Source organism: Hippopotamus amphibius, chromosome 5 (genome assembly GCF_030028045.1).
Source record: "Hippopotamus amphibius kiboko isolate mHipAmp2 chromosome 5, mHipAmp2.hap2, whole genome shotgun sequence".
Taxonomy (NCBI): Eukaryota; Metazoa; Chordata; class Mammalia; order Artiodactyla; family Hippopotamidae; genus Hippopotamus; species Hippopotamus amphibius.
The window spans coordinates 122,605,777-122,627,003 of record NC_080190.1 but is presented as its reverse complement, the minus strand read 5'-3'; the positions used below and the strand labels follow the sequence as shown (position 1 = coordinate 122,627,003).

General features: G+C 46.1%; 1 protein-coding gene across 2 annotated transcripts in view; it reads left to right on the top strand.

Moving 5' to 3' along the window:
• CHD7 (chromodomain helicase DNA binding protein 7) overlaps positions 1-21,227 on the top strand; it is a 180,797-nt gene that overhangs the window by 44,926 nt on the left and 114,644 nt on the right. For both annotated transcript variants that reach the window (XM_057734511.1, XM_057734510.1), the window contains exon 2: positions 16,318-18,146. In XM_057734511.1, coding sequence (XP_057590494.1) covers positions 16,491-18,146 — 1,656 coding nt within the window. In that variant the 5' untranslated portion in view covers positions 16,318-16,490. The remainder of the gene's footprint in view (positions 1-16,317; positions 18,147-21,227) is intronic.

Genomic DNA, 21,227 nt, shown 5'->3' with positions numbered 1-21,227 from the left:
GCCACCTAGGAAGCCCTAGGATGGACATTTTAACAGTATTAATTCTTCTAATCCATGCGCATGGAATATCTTCCTGTATATTTGTGTCTTCTTCCATTTCTTTCTTTAAAATTCACACCTCACAACCACTGCCTCCCTCCGAATTCAAGCCAGTTGAAGCCATGGGGCTGAGACCACATTCTCTTGTTTCCTTCTTTGCGTCTGTGCCTGCTGCTCTTACTGTCCCGGGGAAGAGGCGGGTCTCGTCTACTGTGCTGTGCGTGGATCGCGCCCATGTCCCCTCCTTAGAGACGTGCACCCCGGTTCCTCCCCTTCTGTGTGCTGCATCTCAGACCTCTTGCTCTCCGTGCCTTCTTCTGTTAGTGTTTGTATGTCTTGTCCAGCATGTGCTTATGTGGTGCTTACTAAGTGGCAGGCACTGTTCTAAGTGCTTTACAAATGTTAATGTACTTAATTCTAACAACCCCATGAAACACATACTCTCACTATCCCCATTTTATATTGAGGTGCAGAGAGAGTAAGGAACCTGCCCAGGGTTACCTGACCTGGGGTGGAACACCACCCAGTTGCTCTCATGCTGGGGAGACAAATACTTGTCCTTGATCCGTCCACTTCCACGCCTGCCCAGCTTTCTTTTCCTCTTCTCAGTCCATCATCTTCTGTACTGTTTCTCCCCATCCATCATCACCAGAGCTGAGCGCTTCAGCTTCTGCCTCCACTACTTTATAGAAACCACTCTTAACATACACACACTGGAAAGTTACTCAACCATGAACAAGAGTGAAACAACACCATTTGTAGTAACGTGGATGGACCACTCTTGAATGCTTTCTCTATAGCGTTTGAACTTTTTTATCACTTCCTTCTTCCAGCTTCTATGTGGCATTTGCTTCTGTCTTACTGGCTGACTCTGCTGTTCCATATTCTTTGGGAGTCTGTCGTCGTTTTTCTCCTGTCAGTTTAGAATCTGTCTAAACATACTCTCTGGATGATCTCGTCTGCTCCTAGACTTTGCCTTCCTTCTCTTTGTAGTAATTTGAATAGTAGTATCTTCATTTCAGCTTTCTCCCTGGAGTGCTCTTCACTCCCGTGTTGTGCTGCTAACTGGGTAGCTCCTTGTGGACTTTCTCTCCCCCCTCCCCCAATAAATCCCCCTTCTCTTCTGTTCCCTATGTTTCAGTGCATGGTATTACCATCTGCTCAGTTACCCAAGCCAGAGTCCTGTCCTCCTAGACTCTTCTTCATCCTCCAGCATCCAATCAGAAACCGAGTCAGATGTCTGGGAGTCCTGTCTCGAGAATCTCAGTCTTCTTTGCTATACCACCATCTCTTATCAAATTCCCATAAGAGCCTTCAAACTGGTCTTCTTGGCCTAGTCTTATGCTATTCCCGCCTCTCCCAATCTCTGATCCATATTTTAGTAAGGGAGATTTTTCTCCTAAAATGTACATTTTTCTGAGTGGATGAAGAAGATGTGGTGTGTACACACACACACACACACACACAGTAGAATAGTACTCAACCATAAAGAATGAAATAGTGGCATTTACAACAACATGGATGGACCTAGAGATTATCATACTAAGTCAAGTTAGACAGAGAAAGACAAATATTACGTGATATCACTTACATGTGGATTTAAACAAAAATACAAATGAATCTATTTACAAAACAGAAACAGACTCACAGACATAGGAAACAAACATGGTTACCGAAGGTGAAGGAGAGGGGGAGGGATAAATTAGGAGTATGGGACTAATAACATATAAACTATATGGTAGATAAACCACAAGGACCTGCTGTGTAGCTCAGGGGGCTGTACTCAATATCCTGTAATAACCTGTAAGGGAAAAGAATCTGAAAAAGTGTGTGTGTATATATATATATATATATATATATATTCGTATAACAGAATCACTTTGCTGTACACCTGACACTAATCCAATATTATAAAATATAAAATATAAAATATTGTAAAATATACATCTTTCTAAACAGCGTCACTTAAAAATTTTAGACTGACTTCTCCATGAATTCAGAATGAACAATGAGGGCCTTCATGGTGTGGCCTCTGCTGAAGCCACATCGAGGCATTTGTAGACATCTCCGTATGTGGGTTCTGATCCCTACGCCTCGGAAATGGACTTTTCAGGCCTCTCTGCCTTCCTCTTGCCCAGACCCTCTACTTGCCAATCTCCATGTGCCCTCTAGGTCTCGGCAGCACTGCCGGTGAATTTCTTGTCATGATGACAAGTCAGCTGAGCTCTGTTTGCTGTGTCCAGTTCCGTAGCTACCTGAGTGGCTGTTGAGCACTTGAATGTGGCTGGTGTGACAGAGGAACTGGATTTTAAGTTTTGTGGAATTTTAGTTAATTTAAATAGCCACATGGGGCTCCTGGTGCTGTGCTGGACAGCACAGGGATGGAGTGTTGGGAGGGGTGCCTGTGTGCTGCTTGGCTTTCCGTGCTCATCTCCACCAAAACACTTCCCCGAGAGCAACGCGATAGCTGATAGTATTGGAGGGGTCAGAAGAAATTCACAAAAAACAAACTCAAGAACCCAAAGCATTTGTATGAACACACAAGAATGTTATAATGCAGAAAAATGATTTTACTAAAAATGACTTATCAAGAACCAGTTATTTTCAGCATGTTCACATGGTTACTTTTTTTTTACATCTTTATTGGATTATAATTGCTTTAAAATGTTGTGTTGGTTTCTGCTCTACAACAAAGTGAATCAGCTGTATGTATACACATATCCCCTCCTTCTTGGACTCCCTCCCACCCTCCCCACCCCACCCCTCTAGGTCATCACAAAGCTGATCTTCCTGTGCTGTGCAGCAGCTTCCCACTAGCCATCTGTTTTACACATGGTGTATATATGTCAATGTACTCTCTCACTTCGTCCCACCCTCCCCGTCCCCCACCGTGTCCACAAGTCCATCCTCTACGTCTGCACACATGGTTACTTTTTAAATGCTAGATTTACATCTGAAAATTTAAAATAGAAGCTGTGGACCAAGGGGGTCATGGGAAATTAATAAGCAAAATTTCTTTCAAATGTTTTGATTTTGGGTGCCAGATAACATTATAGTTTTAATGGTACTTGATACTGGATTATTAGCAAATATTAATGGAACTTAAAATAGGTGAGAAAGCAACGTGTAGAGAACTTTGGACTTTTTGGAGAAAAGGTGTAGAGCTGTAATAAGCAATAGATAGCGTTTAATGCATTCCTTTCTTGGGTGCACCAGAGTATAGGTAGGACATAAAGTGGGGAGAAAAGATTGCTGGGTCCTCTGAACCCTGCTGATAGGAAACGCACCCGGTCACATTGCTCTGGGAGGTTTCGTCTGAAGGCTGGAGCAGGTCATCACACAAACGAGGACCTGCGAAGCTAGAAGACTGTCACCAGCATGCGGTCTGCCTTTAAATGGCACAGCATCCGCAGAGAGATGGAAGATGGTTTCATGCCCTGCCCCGACCCAAGGCTCTCGCTGCCCTCATGTGAATAAAATCTTAGGGAGGCAGTGCTGCTCATTGATTCTCCCATGTTTTTGTGGCTGGAGGAGGGGGTGTTAGGACTATATGGGGAGATGATGTAATGGCGAATTCCTTAAACACTTTGGGGCCACTGGATCTGAGCCCCAAAATGACAGATGTAAAATGCAGGGTCTTCCTTGATGCACTCACCGATCTGAGCACGCAGGGCGTATTTATAGAGACAACAGGGGATGGTTCATGATGAAAGAAAGTACTGAAATACAGGCTATATTTGCGAGTTAACCTTTCAGCAGGGCACCATTTATTCAAATAAAAAATATGGAAAAATGGAAAGAATTCTTTTAATGGTAACGTAACAACATTTAAATTCATTTCACAGAAAAAGAGATACATGATTCTGACAGGTTAAAAAATTTTAACTCCCAGGTTGGTTTGCAACCAATAAAAATTATTTGGATACTGATGACCTAAGCAATTTGTAGTACCAAACGGTGTTTTAAACTTTCTTCTTTACCATGGCGAGAAAAACCCTTTGTCCTCACTGTTCTAGGACGAAGGGGCTGCGGCAGCTAAATGTGCAGGGCTCCTGACAAGTGACCAGAGCAGGGCACAGAGGGCTTGTGAGGGTGGCTTTGAAATAGAAGCTTGAGATACGTGGTCTGTCAGAACATTTTCTGCTCTTTCTAGGTATGAGATGCAGCCTGGAAAATGCAGTGTAGGCGGTTTTCAATTTAATGGGGCACTTGGATTTACATATGGAATCTTGAAGGCTGTTTTAGAAAATTTAAGATTTTTTTGGTCATAGCCACTGGTCCGTCCGTCCTTCCTTCCTTCCTTCCTTCCTTCCTTCCTTCCTTCCTTCCTTCCTTCCTTATTTTTGGCTGCGTTGGGCCTTTGTTGCTGCGCACGGGCTTTCTCTAGTTGTGGTGAGCAGGGGCTACTCTTCTTTACGGTGCTCAGGCTTCTCATTGCAGTGGCTTCTCTTGTTGTGGAGCACGAGCTCTAGGCGCTCGGGCTTCAGTAGTTGCGATGTATGGGCTCAGTAGTTGTGGCGCACGGGTTTAGTTGCTCCGTGGCATGTGGGATCTTCCCGGACCAGGGATCGAGCCTGTGTCCCCTGCATTGGCAGGTGGATTCTTAACCACTGCGCCTCCAGGGAAGTCCCTAGCCACTAGTCTTTAAAGAGACTAAATGCTCGGTAGCATAGTTAGAAACCTTTATTTATATTCTTTAGAATTGTTTTATAGGGAAAATTGCGACTACTTTCAAATCACCTCTGAGAAATGGACATGAAGTAGAGAATTTGGTGCGTTTAGGGATCTGCTGGACGCGGGAGGGGAACGTGGACAGTGTGGGTGGGTGTAATTGACGTAAATACCATAACTGATGAAACTTAATTATCCAGATTTTCCTTGTGGATCATCATTTTATTAGCAACTGTTGTAGAGGAGTTACTACAGATGGGTGGGCGCCTCAGCAAACTCTGTGTTTTAAAGTGGAGTAGGTATCTGGTCCTTTTCATATTCTTTGATTAAACCAAGTACAAAATTCAATAATATGGCTTCATTGGTAGCCTTAAACTATCTCGACTGTCCTCATTATGTGAAACAAATGTCTCACCTTGTAGTAGCTCATCTTCCGACTTTGGCTTTTCTTACCTTATAGTCTCTTTTACTTGCTGACTTGAGGTAAACTTAATATTGATCTATGATCAGAGTGGACACAATGTAGAAATTTATAACTACATAATAGGATCCCTTTTCAAACTGAAACGTAAAAGTTTACCTGCAAGTTAAAATGATATCCTACTATCAGGAATCTTGTACACTTATGTAAGAAGCACATAAAGCTAGAATTGACTAGTCGAATAATTTTTAGGGGAAATATGGGAGGCAGGTCATTACAGGAGACTTTCAATGATGCAGAAGAGTTTGGTGGTGCAGTCAGATAATAAAAGAATGTGCTACAGAGTGTATTGTAGCTTTTGGGAAACAGATTTAGGTTGTGAATTAATTTACTTAGAATAATATAAAAGATATTTCATAACGTTAGCTTTCCCCATGGCACATAGCGCATTGGGAGGCTCAGAAGATTTCTGGTTAATGAGGAGAGAGGCCAGGTTAGGGGTGAGCCTTTGCTATGAATTCAGGAAAACAGACACGTACAGAGTTTGTGGGTAAAACTTTTGTCTTTTATTATATGCAAATATGAATGAAAACACTTAATTTGGCTAAAAGATATTAGGCTTATTTAGCTGCACAAAATGGATAGTTTTAAAAATAGTTATTTTATTGTAATAGTTTTTGATAATGGTTTTGACTGTCAAATAGTTTTGTGGCGGCATTGTAGAACCCTACTGCGTTCATAAGTGTATGTATGGAAAAAAGTTTCCAGCTTTGTTATATGTCAGAATGATTATGAAATAATGAATGCAAACTGTTTACTGTATATTCCAGCCTTAATTCCATTTCCTTTGTCAAGTATAATTTCTTGAAAGAGTAATTTGATACTGTAGTCACTGAGTACATGAAATTTGTTTCCTTCCATTTTTTCTGTCTATAGATTTCCCTTTTTGAGACCATGTGCAGTTTTCCAAAATACTTTCTCTAATACTCTTCCAAAGACCTCCTCGACCCTCCCTAACAGTTCTCTTTCACTGTTTTGTTTTGTTTTTTGGCCAAGCCATGCAGGTCTTAGTTCCTCGACCAGGGATCAAACCCGAGTCCCCTGCACCGGAGGCGTGGAGTCCTAACCACGGGACCACCAGGGAATTCCTGTTTCACTTTGATATTGGTCACTCACCTGATGGAAACTGGATTTATATAATTGCTGTGTATTTCTCTTTTGCATGAAATATGGCATCTGAGAACACCCTCCAGGTCGCTGTGTGACCTCTGCCCTCAGTGTCCTGTGACACTTGGTCTGGCTCTGAGCTCAGGTTTATTCATGATGGATACGGCCCCCTTCTTGTCGCACGTGCTCTGCTCTCGCAGGGAAAATAGATAAATTATTTTCAGCTGCAGTGTTGCCGAAGTGGTTTTTTTTTTCTTTCCCTTGAAGGAAGAGAACGTTGGAGGTGTGTATCAGAGGAGACTGTTTAACCACACTCTCCCTGCATTTCAGCAAGGCAGAATTAGGGTACAGTTTTAAACTCCCCCTGCGCTATGAGACCAGATCCCCCTTTCAGCTTTCCAGAACCTTTTAAAATGCAAAAGAATGTAGGAAATTGCCATATCAGTTGGTTAACCAGTGACAGCTGTAGTAAGTGTACAGAAAGCGCGGTTCTTACGGGAGCAGGCGGCTGTTCACTGGCTTTTCCGCCCCTCAGCATGTTGCCCTTGGAGCCCTCCAGTGCTTCAGGGTTGCTTTATAGGAGTTTGGGATCACCAGGGCATCCCCAGACGGGGGCGGGCCCGGGTAGCTCCTTCCTTCCCTCCTTCTGTTCCGCTCTCACTCCTTGTAGGCTTGGCTTCACCCACATGTGGGTGTACGTGTGTGTGTCAAGTCAGTAGCTTGAAATAGATCAGAGTGGGAAAATATATTTTCAGATGACTTTTCTCTTTAGTCGGTTAGTAAACACATGATGTTTATAGACTGGCCAAGTTTTGTCTAAACTATCCCAGGATGTTTTAACAATATTAATGAGCAAGATATACTAGCGATCACCACATTTTGTAAAATTTGTATTACTCTTCCTTTAGTCTGCACTTTACACATCCTTGCCAAGTGGGTTGAAGTACATTTCTGAAGTTGAGTTTTTCCCAGACCCTCATAAATTACATACACACAAAATTTCCATTTTCTTATTTCTGGACCTGTCTCTCTTCATTTGCTTTCCCCTTCACCTACAGTAAAATTAATCAGGGTGGCATTAAAAAGATACGGGTAGCTGCACATATTTTACAGAGATGTTTACGCACATGGATGCGGTGTGTGCGGCTCTGAACACAGGTGATGGCCCCCTCCCCCGCTGCCATATAATGTTGCTGGTCGTGTTACTGGAATGTGTACCGGCCTCTTGCTGGGCCACGTGGAGCGGCGTATGGAAGGAAGGGGGCCCTGGATGTGTTTTCCTAGTGTCTGTGGTGGGGTGAACAGGTCAGCCGTCTTCTCTCTGGGCTTAGTCTTAGAAGGAGTTGATTTCAAGGAGTGATATTTCAGTGTTGAATTGTGGGGTGTAAACATCATTTTCTGGAGGACATTGGTTCTGGTGCTTTAGTGGCACAACTTAACGTATAGAACAGTATGCGCCTTTTGACTAATTTAGGGGGAAAAAAAGAGTGCTGAGACCATGCACTTGGTATAAACTGTTAGCTAAGTGCTATTTCATTAGTTGCCTTGAAAGAAAACGTATTAGTCCCAGGACTCTTATGTAGAAGAAACCCATCTTTATCTGAAAGGCAGCTCAGAATATCCAGACTCCTCAAACGTATGTGGAAATAACTGAAGTGTTTCTGCAAGAAACCTGTGAAATAGGGTGTTATGAAACATAGCATTAGATATTAATGTTAACTGCATTTTTTTTTGTCTTGCAAAAATGATTGTCAAGCAGATGGACAGATGTATTTTTAAAATTAAACCACTTTTAGATGTCTTTTCTTTGACAAATTAAAGCTTGTCACTAAGGATTATTCCTAATTCTTTGGATGAGGTCAGTATTGTTTCTTTTTGGGTCATAAATGCCAAGACTCCCTTCCCTTAAATGTAAGGTGGCATACCTTTGTTTTACTTGCTTTGTAATTACCTGCTGTTGATGATTCCTTTCTTGAGGAGAATCGCAGCAGCTGTAGCTCAAGAGGAGCTTGGAGTCTGCAAGCAGGACTTCCCAGACTTCTAGGTGTGCAGGAATCACTGGGGTGCCTTGTTAATAACATGCAGACTCCCGGGGCAGGAGGTGGGGGTGGGCCCAGGATCCCACATCTCTCCCCAGCCCCCAGGAGGTGCCAGTGGTTCCAAGACCCTCCTTCAAATGGCAAGGCTGCAGTCTGCAGGGAAAGAGGCAGGTAAAGAGACCAGAACAAGGCGCTCTTGGTGCTTTGGTAGCTCCTGGCCGCAGTGTGGTGGGAATACTAGGGAGGGCTTCAGAATCAGCCTGGTGAAGGGAGGGCTGAGGGTCTTGATGCTTCCCGGGATGGGTGGTAACAAAGAAACTGAGCCCATGAGTAAGAGGCCAGACTGACCGCACAGCGAGGGGTTGAGGAGGCAGGTGTGGAGGTGAGGAAGGTGTGAGGAGGTGAGAGGATGATGCTCGGTAAACTCCCAGTGCTTTGGTGGACCCAGTCTGGGTGTGGGTGGAGGTTTCAGGGGCAGAGGGAAGGGAATTGGTGAGTAGAATGGAGAGGCCCATGGGGGTCTGATTACAAAGTGCCTCGCCACCTGCTGGAGCATTTGGGCTCCATCCTGGGAGCCAGGGAACTGCTCAAAGGATTTTGATTAGAGGGGAGAGAGGACACATTTTCTCTCTTACAAGATCATTCAGTCAGCTGTGTGAGCATGTTGAGACTGGACTTGGGAGAGCCAGTCATCCTGTAACGTTCTGCCCTTCACGAAAGCACGGTGCCTGATGACGTCAGAGAGTGTATGAACTGGAGGAGGAGGTAGATGTGTGAGATACTGGGGAGGAGGATGCTCAGGGTGGTCAGTGGACTCAGTGTGCAGGCTGTCCCTGGGGCTTATTGGAACAGCAAGCTGCACGGGACAGGGGCCACGTCTGCTCGTTCATGCTTTATGCAAAGTAGGCCCTCATGAAATATTTTTGAAGTGAATGAGTGCTGGGAAGGATCCAGGGTGGTTTTCCATCACCTGGCGGGGTGGGGGGGTGGGTGGAAGGAGCGGAGCTGTTGTGGGGACGCTGGCAAAAGCACAGCCTTGCTATGCACAACGAAAAGTGTCTCTCTTCAACTAACAGCAGCCAAATTGGAGGCTGCCTAGTGATATAAATGGAAGCTAACTATAAACGCAACTCTTATTTCCTTCTTCTGGTTCTGTTTTTCACGTGGTGCTTGGACTAACATAGACCTTCTGAAAGACTTCACATCCTTTTTTGTTTTTGTTTTTTTCTTTTTTTTTTTTATTGGGGTCTAGTTGTTTTACCGTGTTGTGTTTCTGCTGTGCAGTGACGTGGAGTTGCCTGTGCTGCACAGCAGGTTCTCATTAGTTATCTGTTTTATACATATTAGTGTATATGTGTCAATCCCAATCTCCCCATTCCCCCTGCCCCCGCTTTTCCCCCTTGGTGTCCATACGTTTGTTCTCTACATCTGTGTCTCTATTTCTGCCTTGCAGACCTGTTCATCTGTAGCATTTTTCTAGATTCCACGTATATACATTAATATATGATATTTGTTTTTCTCTTTCTGACTTTCTTCACTCTCTGTATCTTTTTCTTCCAATGAAATAGTGAATAAAAATGGTGCACAAAGCCACTAAGAAAAGTAGTGGCCTCACTATAGCTGTGTAGATTTTTGGTTGTTAAAATCAAGCTTGCCAGTAGTTCATTAAAGAGCAGTGGTAATATGGCAGCCGTGAGTGAGAAGGATTTTGAAGTTAATTATTCCCAAGTGTCTGAATTGTGTGTAGTTGAGAATCATTCCTAACATAATAAAAATCATTTATTAAGAAATAGAAATATATGTTGGGAGACATTACAGAAAGAAATATTATAGGTTGAAAATATAGCTAATTAACATAAAATATGATATATGAAAAGAATACTATAAATTTCATCACAGGGGGTAGGTATGGACCTTTGAAAGAACTCTCATCTCTGAGCTGGAGAAAACATTTTTCATCAGCGAGAATTGCTACCATTTAATATGGTCTTCACCTAAGAATGTTGCCTCTAGGGAGAAATCTATAGCAACGCTGTCCGTGGAATTTTCTGCCATGATGGAAATGTCTCACGTGTGCACTGTCCACCTGTGCACTGCAGCCACCAGCCACACAGGTGTGTTGAGCACTGGGGATACAGCTTATGGAACCAAGCAACTGAATTTAAAATTTATTTAGTTTTTTAAAAAGTTAATTTATATTTATTGGCTGAGTTGGGTCTTTGTTGCTGTGCGCAGGCTTTCTCTAGTTGCAGCGAGCAGGGGCTACTCTTTGTTGTGGTGGGCTCAGTAGTTGTGGCTTGTGGGCTCTAGGGCGCAGGCTCAGTAGTTGTGGCACACGAGCTTAGTTGCTCCATGGCATCTGGGATCTTCCCGGACCAGGGATCCAACTCATGTCCCCCTGCGTTGGCAGGTGGATTCTTAACCACTGTGCCACCAGGGAAGTCCCCTGTATTTAGTTTTAATTACTTTAAACAGAAGCATGTGGCCAGTGGCTGCCGTTTGGGGTAGCACAGTCATAGCACAGGCACACCGATGAGGAAGATAATGTGGAGGGTCTGGGAAGGGCAAGATGTGGTCCATGAGGCACACCTGGAACTCACTGGTCATGGACTGATGCTGTAACTGGGAGGCGTTTCCTGCCTCTCTATCTGGGTCGCTGTCCATGGGATGGATGTCTCCTCCCCCAGCGACAGGTAGCATGGGCAGACCCCCCTCTTCCTCACCCCCTCCGGCACTACCGGGGGCCACGGGTGGGGCCCCGCCGTCCACAGGCCTCGTGATCGAGCTGGAAGGACTCTCAGTGTGAGGAGAATCCCAACGGTACAGAGCCTTTTCTCTTCTGTCCGTTCCCGGGTCGGCTATGGGTCCGTCCCCCTCGTGACGCAATTTGTAGCCTTAAGGGTCTAGAGGCATCTCCCGGGCTGTGCTGAGGGTAGGGAGATGTGTTCTTCCCGCTGCTCTGCACTCCCTTGGAAATGCGGGCACGTGCTCCACCCAATCCTGAGAGTCCTAATCAAGTTCTGTTGCAAACCTCAGGCCCTTGGGAGGTGGAGGAGAGAGACGAGAACAGTGCAAGTCAAGCTACAGGACACTAAGGTGGTCTTCAGTATCTACAGGGCAGCTTCCTTTCACTTCATACTTGCCCTACGTGCTGGAGATTTATGAAAAAAATGGACCGCACGTGGATGGCATTCTACTTCCACAACCGGATACAAAGTGGTTGAGCTGTAGGAAGTATTTTGCCCACAAAATGAAAGGTGTTCTGTGTTCACCCCTCTCCTTTCTAGCTTTCCAGGCCACTCTGATACCGAATTAAAACTTGGCTACACAACCACTGTCCTACTTTAAGCAGAGCACAGTAGTGAAGCGTTGTTCGTGTAACCTTTAGGAAGTCAGAACTTCACTTCAAAATCTTAATGTGTATTTTTACACAACTTCTTTCCTTCATCTTGGTTTGTTGTGCCTCCCCTGCTTTTGTCCCCAGTTTTTCGGGTGCTGTTTACTTGCCTTTTGGAGCTGCCTGGTATTCATCTTGCTTATTCCCCAAAATATTAACCAGTAGCTTCAATATGGTACTAATTACGTGCTTGCTTCCTGAAAGTTATCCATAGTACAAGTAAAGATTTTCTTGAAACTCTCTAATGTTTGGTGGTTTCATCAATTACTAAGGTGACTTGTCTCTGAATAAATAGGACCCCTTTAATAGTCTAGGCCTTTAATATTTAACCCTCGCTGGTGAGCTGCCATCTCATCTGTACGTTTCTCTTTCGTCTTTGGGAGTTGTCTGTCATTGAAATATCTCATAGGAGGTGTTTACTCCTCTGAGTCCATAAAAGGGTTTCTTCATCTGTATAATGAAGAGAGGCTTGGATTAGGAGGTCGCCAAAGTGCTGGCCAGCTCTAACTTTTCATCATTGGTTCCACGGTGAGCCTCCACAGAGAAGAGACTTTCCAGCAGGGCGCTGAGCAGAAACATGTGATTATGTCCTCATTACAGGTGTCTGTACTGTTTAGTATATAACATCACACACAGTTAAAACGCTTGTCATCATAAATTACCAAGAAATACTTTGTAAAACGGTGTCCTAAAGTTTTAGACCGTACCCCATGAATCTTAATTTTTATTTAAAAGGTTCATCATTTACAGATGAATGTAACTTCCATGAGGACAAAAGGGAACTTTGTTTTTATTCACTGACATATCTCCGGCAGCTGTGATCAGTGCATGGATCATAGTAGGGGCTCAGTAAATCTACTTTGAATATATCAATGTGATTTGAGATTTAACTTGATTTTCATTTAAAGCCAAATCCAATGTAAATACAACTTGAATATTTATTTCCCAAGTGATAATGATGAGGATTATTTGGTAACACCCATAACTTATGTTTCTTCTTCTTTTTTTTAAACAGTTTTATTATTTATTTATTTATTTATTTATTTATTTATTTAATTTATTGGCTGTGTTGGGTCTTCATTGCTGCACACGGACTTTCTCTAGTTGTGGCAAGCGGAGGCTGCTCTTCATTGTGGTGCACGGGCTTCTCATTACCGTGGCTTCTCTTGTTGCGGAGCATGGGCTCTAGGCGTGCAGGCTTCAGTAGTTGCGGCACGTGGGCTCAATAGTTGTGGCTCGCGGGCTCTAGAGTGCAGGCTCAGTAGTTGTGGTGCGTGGCTTAGTTGCTCCCCAGCACGTGGGATCTTCCCGGACTGGACTGAACCCGTGTCCCCTGACTTGGCAGGCAGATTCTTAACCACTGTGCCACCAGGGAAGCCCCTGTTTCTTCTTTTTAATAATCTATATCGGTGCCGTACAGTATGGTAGCCATTGTCACCATGTGCACATTTTTGACTTGCAATGTGGCCAATAGGAATTGAGATATTCTTTTTTTTTAAAGAACTTTTATTGAGATATAATTGACATACAATAAACTGCATGTATTTAAAGTGTACAATTTGATATTTTTTTTCTTATTAGTAATGTATATATGGCAATTCCAGTGTCCTAATTCATTCCACAGAATTGAGATATTCTGTAAGGGTGGAATACATACTGGGTTTCAAAGACTCAGTACCAAAAAATGTAAACTGTCTCATATCAGTTACATGCTGAAGTGATAATATTTTGCATGTATTGGGTTAAATAAAAATTATTATTAAAATTAATTTCACTCTTTTGGGGGTACTTTTTAAGTGTGGCTACTAGAAAATTTTAGACCTATATGGCTTTGATGTGATAGCTCATTGGACAGCGCTGATTTAGACACACAAAATGTAGACAGTGAAAGTAGACAAGGGGGCAACCTTCAAAAAGGAATTTTAAATGAATATCTTTGATAGGGACGAAATTAAATGTTGCAGCTGTGACTTGGGAAAGTGGGCCTTCAAATGGTCTTGATCAAATTAAAAAAAGACCAAAATAAATTAATTCGATTAGCTCAGATCAGAAATATGAAATCCAGCTACCAGCTGGATTCCTAGCATAGACACCAGCCGAGCCTTGAGGTCAGGGAGGGGGCAGGAAGGCGGTGGTGGCTGCCCCAGCCAGTGCGAGTGGTGACCAACAACAGACTAAAGCCGTAGTGTTTGGACTTCTCTGCCCGGACTTCCCCTGACCGTGGTCGCAGCTGCAGTGGGCGACACGTTTGCTGTACCAGGTAATGCTGCCATTTCTCCTGCTGTTGGGGAATGGCCTCTCAGTGGAAGGAGCAGGGAACTGGAGACCCAAGTGTCGGGTAGGATTCCTCACAATGAGTGTTGTGTTCTGTTCCTTCCCGGGCCTGTAGGCAGCTCTTTCCCCTTCTGCTCAGCCTTATAAAGTGAGTGCCACCTCCATGCGGCCTCCCCAGGCAGTGGACCGGGCCACCCCCTCCCTCTGGGCTCCTTTCCCCCTGGAGCTGTCTGGGAACCCCAGCCCGTCTGTGGCGGTTCCTCCCATGACATGTGGTGGGTCCTGGAGGATGACGCCATTATCCTGGAAAACAAGGCCATCCAGGACGGCTGGGCGTTACCTTCCTTAAGCTAATTTGAAAGGTTATTTTGGTACGTGGTTAGTCTGCACGGCTGGTTTACGCTCTTATCAAGTCCATTCCCATATTTATTTCCTTGAAAGCTAGAATGAGCCTTGACTAAATGAAGACTGACTGCGTAGGCTTTTTAGGAGTAAATTCAATTTATAAATATTTGTTTCATTTGGCACTGGAGATTTCGACTTCTCTTTGGTTTGGATTTTAAAGCAGCTATGCAGTAAAGCAGCATGTCTGTAAATGAAATGGCTTTCATGCTCACCTTATTTCCACCCACCGACCTCTGTTTTTGGAGAAAGTAGATCAGAAAATTCATGGCAGTTAGCGGCGGAGTGAGGAGACCTTTGGCTTCAGCTGACAGCTGTCGCCTGAACACTGCCGACCTGGAGACCCTCTCAGGTGTTCTGTCTGTGGTTCTGACAGCAAACCGGAATGTTGTTTACATTTTCTGGAGGCGAAGTTCTCCCCTTGTTGGGGGCGTGTTAGAATAGGGCAGGCGGGTTCTCAGCAGAACTGGCTTGTCTCCCCTCCAAGCCGTCCCCATTCCCATGCTCCTGTGGACGTGTGGCAGTAGGATTTATGGCTGGGCCTGTTTGTAACATCCCTTTTGAAATTCTTCAACTAGATACTGTTTTTTCAAGTTGGGCAGTATCACACCATGCTTCATGTGCTTATGAAAGAGGAAAAAAATGAGTTAAATTCCAAAGATGTTTAAGATTTTGGACATTTTTCCTATGTGAATTAGTTCTTTATTAGGTCGTTGATTTAATTAGCATTCAACAAAAACACTTTCCTGTTTCGATTGTGGAAACATTCTTTAAATCGGTTATTTTCACCCGACGGAATCCAACACAGAATCCGTTCGCAACTGTTGGCTAAAGCGCAGAGCCGTGGTCAGCACACACCTTGTGCTGAGGGATGGGCCTGCCCCCCTCCCCTTCCTGCTCTGGCCTGCCTTGTTCCAGAAGAGGTCAAGGCGAGGGTGAGGGCTGCGTGGACATTTTGAACTTTATTCTGTTAAAAGTTTCAGTTCTGACCATTTTGGGGGAAAGTCTTCCATCTCTACTGATGACAGTGGTCATCTTCTAGTAACTGTCCGCCCAGCTGAGTTTGTCTGAGTGGTCACACGGCTCTGGTCCATCCCCAGAGCCCCGGGCCTGCGGGTGGACGGCGAACCTATCATGGGACTTCCTCCGGTGGGGGGGAGGGGCGGGCGCGTGCTGCTGGGGAGGAAAGCCTTTCTTCCGGTCTCTCCGCGCCTGGTGTGTTCCTGCCGTCGGGCGGAAGGGAAGATGAGTTATCACTGCGCTCGCCAGCGGGCCTTCCAGCATCCTTGCCGCCGCCGCGTTCTCCTTCGACGCCTCTGTTGCTGTTTCGTAGTTGGGTGTATGTGGGCCGTAAATATCCAATTTGTACGAAATGACTGATTTTGGTATTTGTCTAATCCTCTAGTCAATTTAACTAAGTTGAGCTTTTCACAGCCCTCGGTGCTGCGGCTGCTCATCTGATTACACTGCTCAGGGGAATAAGGTTAAGGGCGGGCTGTTGGTAACCAGAGCATTTCCAGGGCTTTCGTGCAGCAGATGGGCTGCTTGGCGATATTCATACATCTGCTGGCCTGCTGTGGCAGCTGCCGCTGCTTCATGTTGTGCTCTTTTGTTCTGTTCCATCCAAGAATGGAACGCGAGCAAGTGTAGTGAATGGATTAATTTAAGGTTAAGGTTAGTGTTTTGCTTGCTTTCTAAGTAACCGCTCGTAATAATGCTTCTGGTAGAAGCTAATGAGTTTCTCTTAACGTGAACTAGGTTTATAAAATACGGCTCAGCAAGGGGGCTAGATTAGTATTGTGGATGGAGACCAAATTCAGACGCGTACAATGCTGGCAGTTTTGATCATTTGTTCCTAATTCTTTGTTTTCTTCCTCCCCCCTCCCCACCTCCCACTCCCCTTCTAGGACCTATATCCAGACTTTGCCTGACACTGCAGGGTCCAAGAGAATTAAAGAAATATGGAGTGACATGAAGAAGATTAGTCAAGGATTATAGGCTCTGAGGACAAACCCTCAGTGAAGTGAAGCACAGACAAGCTCCTGAGCTCTGGTCTGGAGGAGCCGCGTGTTGGGAGAAGATGGCGGATCCGGGAATGATGAGTCTTTTTGGCGAGGATGGGAATATTTTCAGCGAAGGCCTCGAAGACCTGGGAGAATGTGGTTACCCTGAAAATCCCGTGAATCCCATGGGTCAGCAGATGCCGATAGACCAAGGCTTTGCCTCCTTGCAGCCATCCCTCCACCATCCCTCCACGAATCAGAATCAGACCAAGCTGACCCACTTCGACCACTATAATCAGTACGAGCCCCAGAAGATGCATCTGATGGAGCAGCCGAACCGAATGCTGAGCACTGCCCCTGGGAACGGACTGGCGTCTCCCCACTCGCAGTACCACACCCCTCCCGGGCCCCAGGTCCCCCACGGGGGCGGCGGCGGCCAGCTGGGCGTCTACCCGGGCCTGCAGAACGAGCGGCACGGGGGGCAGTCTTTTGTGGACGGCGGCTCCATGTGGGGCCCCCGGGCTGTGCAGGTGCCAGACCAGATCCGAGCCCCCTACCAGCCGCCACCTCCGCAGCCCCAGCCGGCCCCGTCGGGGCCCCCCGCGCAGGGCCACCCCCCGCACCTGCAGCAGCTGGGCGGCTACATGGCGCGCGGGGACTTCTCCATGCAGCAGCACGGCCAGCCGCAGCCGAGGATGGGCCAGTTTCCCCCAGGTCAGGAGGGCCTCAATCAGGGAAACCCTTTCCTCGCGGCCCCCGGCCCCGGCCACCTGTCGCATGCGCCCCCGCAGAGCCCCGGGGTGGCGCCCAGCCTGCGCCACGCGGTGCAGCCCTTCCACCACCACCCCCCCACTGCTCTCCACGGGGAATCCGTCGCCCATAGCCCCCGGTTCTCCCCCAATCCCCCCCCGCAAGGGGCTGTGAGGCCGCAAACCCTTAACTTTAGTTCTCGGAGCCAGACAGTCCCCTCACCTACTATAAACAACTCAGGGCAGTATTCTCGCTATCCTTACAGTAACCTAAATCAGGGATTAGTTAACAATACAGGGATGAATCAAAATTTAGGCCTTACGAATAATACTCCAATGAACCAGTCCGTCCCAAGATACCCCAGTGCTGTAGGATTCCCGTCGAACAGTGGTCAAGGACTCATGCACCAGCAGCCCGTCCACCCCAGCGGCTCACTTAACCAAATGAACACACAAACTATGCATCCTTCGCAGCCTCAGGGAACTTACGCCTCTCCGCCTCCCATGTCACCCATGAAAGCGATGAGTAACCCGGCAGGGACTCCTCCTCCGCAAGTCCGGCCCGGAAGTGCTGGGATCCCGATGGAAGTCGGCAGTTATCCAAATATGCCCCACCCGCAGCCGTCTCACCAGCCCCCCGGGGCCATGGGAATCGGACAGAGGAACATGGGCCCCAGGACCATGCAGCCGTCCCGTCCGTTTCTGGGCATGTCCCTGGCCCCGCGGGAGCTGGCTGGGCACCTGAGACCCAATGGCTGCCCCGGCGTCGGCCTCACAGACCCCCAGGCGATCCAGGACCGGCTGCTCCCAGGCCAGCAGCATCCGGGGCAGCCGCCGGCCTTCCAGCCGTTGCCAACCTGCCCTCCGCTGCAGCCCCACCCGGGCCTGCACCGCCAGTCTTCACCCCCGCACCCGCACCACCAGCCTTGGGCACAGCTCCACCCCTCGCCCCAGAGCACCCCGCAGAAAGTGCCTGTGCCGCAGGTAAGGGGGCGCGGGGCCTGCCGGCCTGGCCGCGCCGGCCGTAATCGCTGAGCTGCTCTCACCGGAGTTCCCTTTACACTTCGTGAAAAGCTGCTTCATTCCGAGGTCCTTAATTTTTATCTTGCAGGCTGCTCTGGAATCTCATTTCCTGTCTTTTTCTGTTACTCCCTTTATTTACTCTCTCACTTACTGGCTTGTGCATTTATTCACTGTTTCAAAAAATCTTGAATCCTACTGTCCCAGCAGTTGTGCTGGAGCTAAGGGTGCGTAGAAAACTAAGCCTGGGTCCTGCCTGCAAGGAGCCCTGTTCTTACTGCCCGCGGGAAGATGAACACTGGAGCTAAATGTTTTTTCCTTCTCTTTATCCTTCTATGCTGTTCTCTCTCTTTCTGTCTCTCTCTCTCTCATTTACAAATACACTGAAACTTGGTTTCCAGCAATGTTTTATGTTTTTGTGGTAGTCCTTTTAGAAAATTATTATTTTTCCTTTGGGAAGCTACGACATGTGTTCTTCTGTAATACTTAGTGGACCAACTGTTGAATGTTAGTATGAACTTGACTTGCGAAGTGTGGAAAGTCACAGTCAACGATCATGCACAGCAGTGGTATCTGAGAGATCTGGGTACCTAGTACTAAAAGCAGAAGTCTTCCTTTTTTATAAGCTGGGCTTTTATCCTATGGAATTTATAAGCAGACAGATTTAGATTTTAAGCTCTAGTATTTCCAAAGATATCTTTCCATTGTAAATGTTGGCGTTTGTGCCCTAGGTCTAGGAAAAGTGATGTCTGTATATACAGGTTACTCGGAGTGCTATTCAGAAATATGTATTGAACTTCCACTATGACTGCAGCCCTGTGACTTTAGAGCTGTGAGACACAACGGTTGTTCTTAATGGAACTTTTAATCAGTTTGGGACAACAGGACCCATATGTGCAAGTATAAAGTGTAGTGAAAGGCTGCGCGTGATTATACGACAGGTGTCCAGAGAGAGGCAGTACCTGTGCATGAGGGTGCCAGGAGTTTGGCTAGGACTTGGCCAGGGATGTGAACCAAGGATGACATTTCAGGTTGGGGGGTGGTTCGTTAGAGGGGGCACAGGATATTGAGTTTGCTGCAGGGCAGGGCCAGGTGGTAGAGGTTTGATATTGTTATAAAGAATTTGGACTTTGCTGGGGAGCCAGTGATATCAACTAGACAGTGCGCGGTTTGGCTGGGGAACCAGAAGACGCACTGTGAGCCTGTGGTCCAGGCCTGTGAGGAGAGTCTGGCCCAGGGACCAGGAACCAGGGAATGGGAACAGAGGGAATGAAGCTAACTGCAAATAAAAGGGTTGGGTCAGGAAACAGCCTTTTGGGGCATCCCGGGTGGAGAAGTATTTAGATCAGAGACCCAAAAGCTTCAGCCTTGGTGGGACTGGAGATGTGAAGGTCAGGAAGGTCTCCGGGGACCTCAGGACTCAGGACACGCTGGGGTTTCAGGGAAGCTGCGCTCAGAGGTTGGGCACACTTGGAGATTCTCAGGAGTAGCCCTGAGGTCAGTGGGGGCCACGTGGGCCTCGGCTACCTGGCCTGTGGTGCCCGGGAGATAGCTGCTTCCCTCCTGGGGAGCCTCACCTGCAGTGATGGGAATGGGCTTCCAAGACCTTGGGCAGTGTGGAGGGTGTGAGAAAGGGCACCTGCCAGCTGCTGGGGCCTTGGCTTACCTGGCAGAAATGAACATGTCTTAGTTTCCTGGGATTGTTCTTTTCTTGTTCGTCGTTAGTTTCTTACTAAACACAGGATCTTTTCAGAGCAGTGGTCCTCAGACTTCTCCTGGTGTCAACATCTTCTGTCCTCCCTGGAGGACAAGCACAGTTTGAAGGAGATCCAGTGTGGCTCTTATCCCATCCCTGGATGAGAATCGTTGCTCTCCTCTAGCTTTCCTTAGTTCTAAGAGCACAGATTTCTCAGTGGGACTTCAGGAGACGTGTATGAGTATGTGGACTCTGAGTCCCTGGGCGCTGGCGGGCTGTGCCCTGGCAGACGCTGGGAGACACCAGGTGGATTTCCCTTCTTCTCCAGCTCCATCTTCTCGAGCGCACTATCATGGACAAACTCGGAACTGTTTAAGGGTATAAACAAGTACATTTGAGGTATCTTTATTATGTAAGTTCAGTTGCGTTTTTTAAACATTTTGCATGGTGTTTACTTTCTCATTTCTGCTCAGCTTTACATCCTCTGCAGCTTGTGAAGCATACAGTTCTGAAAATCATACTAGGGAGGTGTAAAGTCTTGAGACGAGCATAGACTTTGAAATCAGAAAAGTGTTTGAATTCCAGCTCTACTACTTATTAGCTTGGTGGCCTTAGGCAGCTTAACTTCTCTGAACCTCAGATTTGTCATCAGTAAAACAGGAAAAATAGTACCCATCTCAAAGGGTGTTGAGATTAAGTAGGGTAGTATATGCACATCAAGTCAGTGTGATCTCTAGCCTGTGGTGTGTACGTAAATGTGAATTCTCCTGAGGTTTTAGTTTCTGATCTCCTGTACTGCGAACCTTGCTTTGTAACACATATACTGAATACAATGTAAAATTACTTTTATTTTTAACAAACAAGTTACATATTATGAAATATAGCCATAGTTATGAAACATTAAATTTGACTTGTGCAAACATGACCCCCCTTTTAGCCTGTGTTACTGGGTGTGGTGAGGATAATGAGGTAGGTTCAGAGTGCTGTCACAGGATCAGTCCTAAACACCTCTCTCCCCGTAACTGACTCACATTCTACTCTAGCAAACAGTCTATTATTATTATTGTTTTGCTTTAGAACTACTAAAATTATTTTACATTTCATATATGACTGGATGGTGGTTCAAAACCATGCTGTGTAGCACGGAAATTATTGGGTTGGCCAAAAAATTCGTTCGGGGTTTCCCATAAGATGTTACCAAAAACCCAGACGAACTTTTTAGCTAACCCAGTACCAGAGTAAGTTGAAATATTGGTGCAAGTTGCTGAATTATTACATTCAGATAGGCTTGTTGACTTTTTTATCTTGCGTTTTTTACTTTTGAAAAATAAAAGTTATACTTTTTAGAT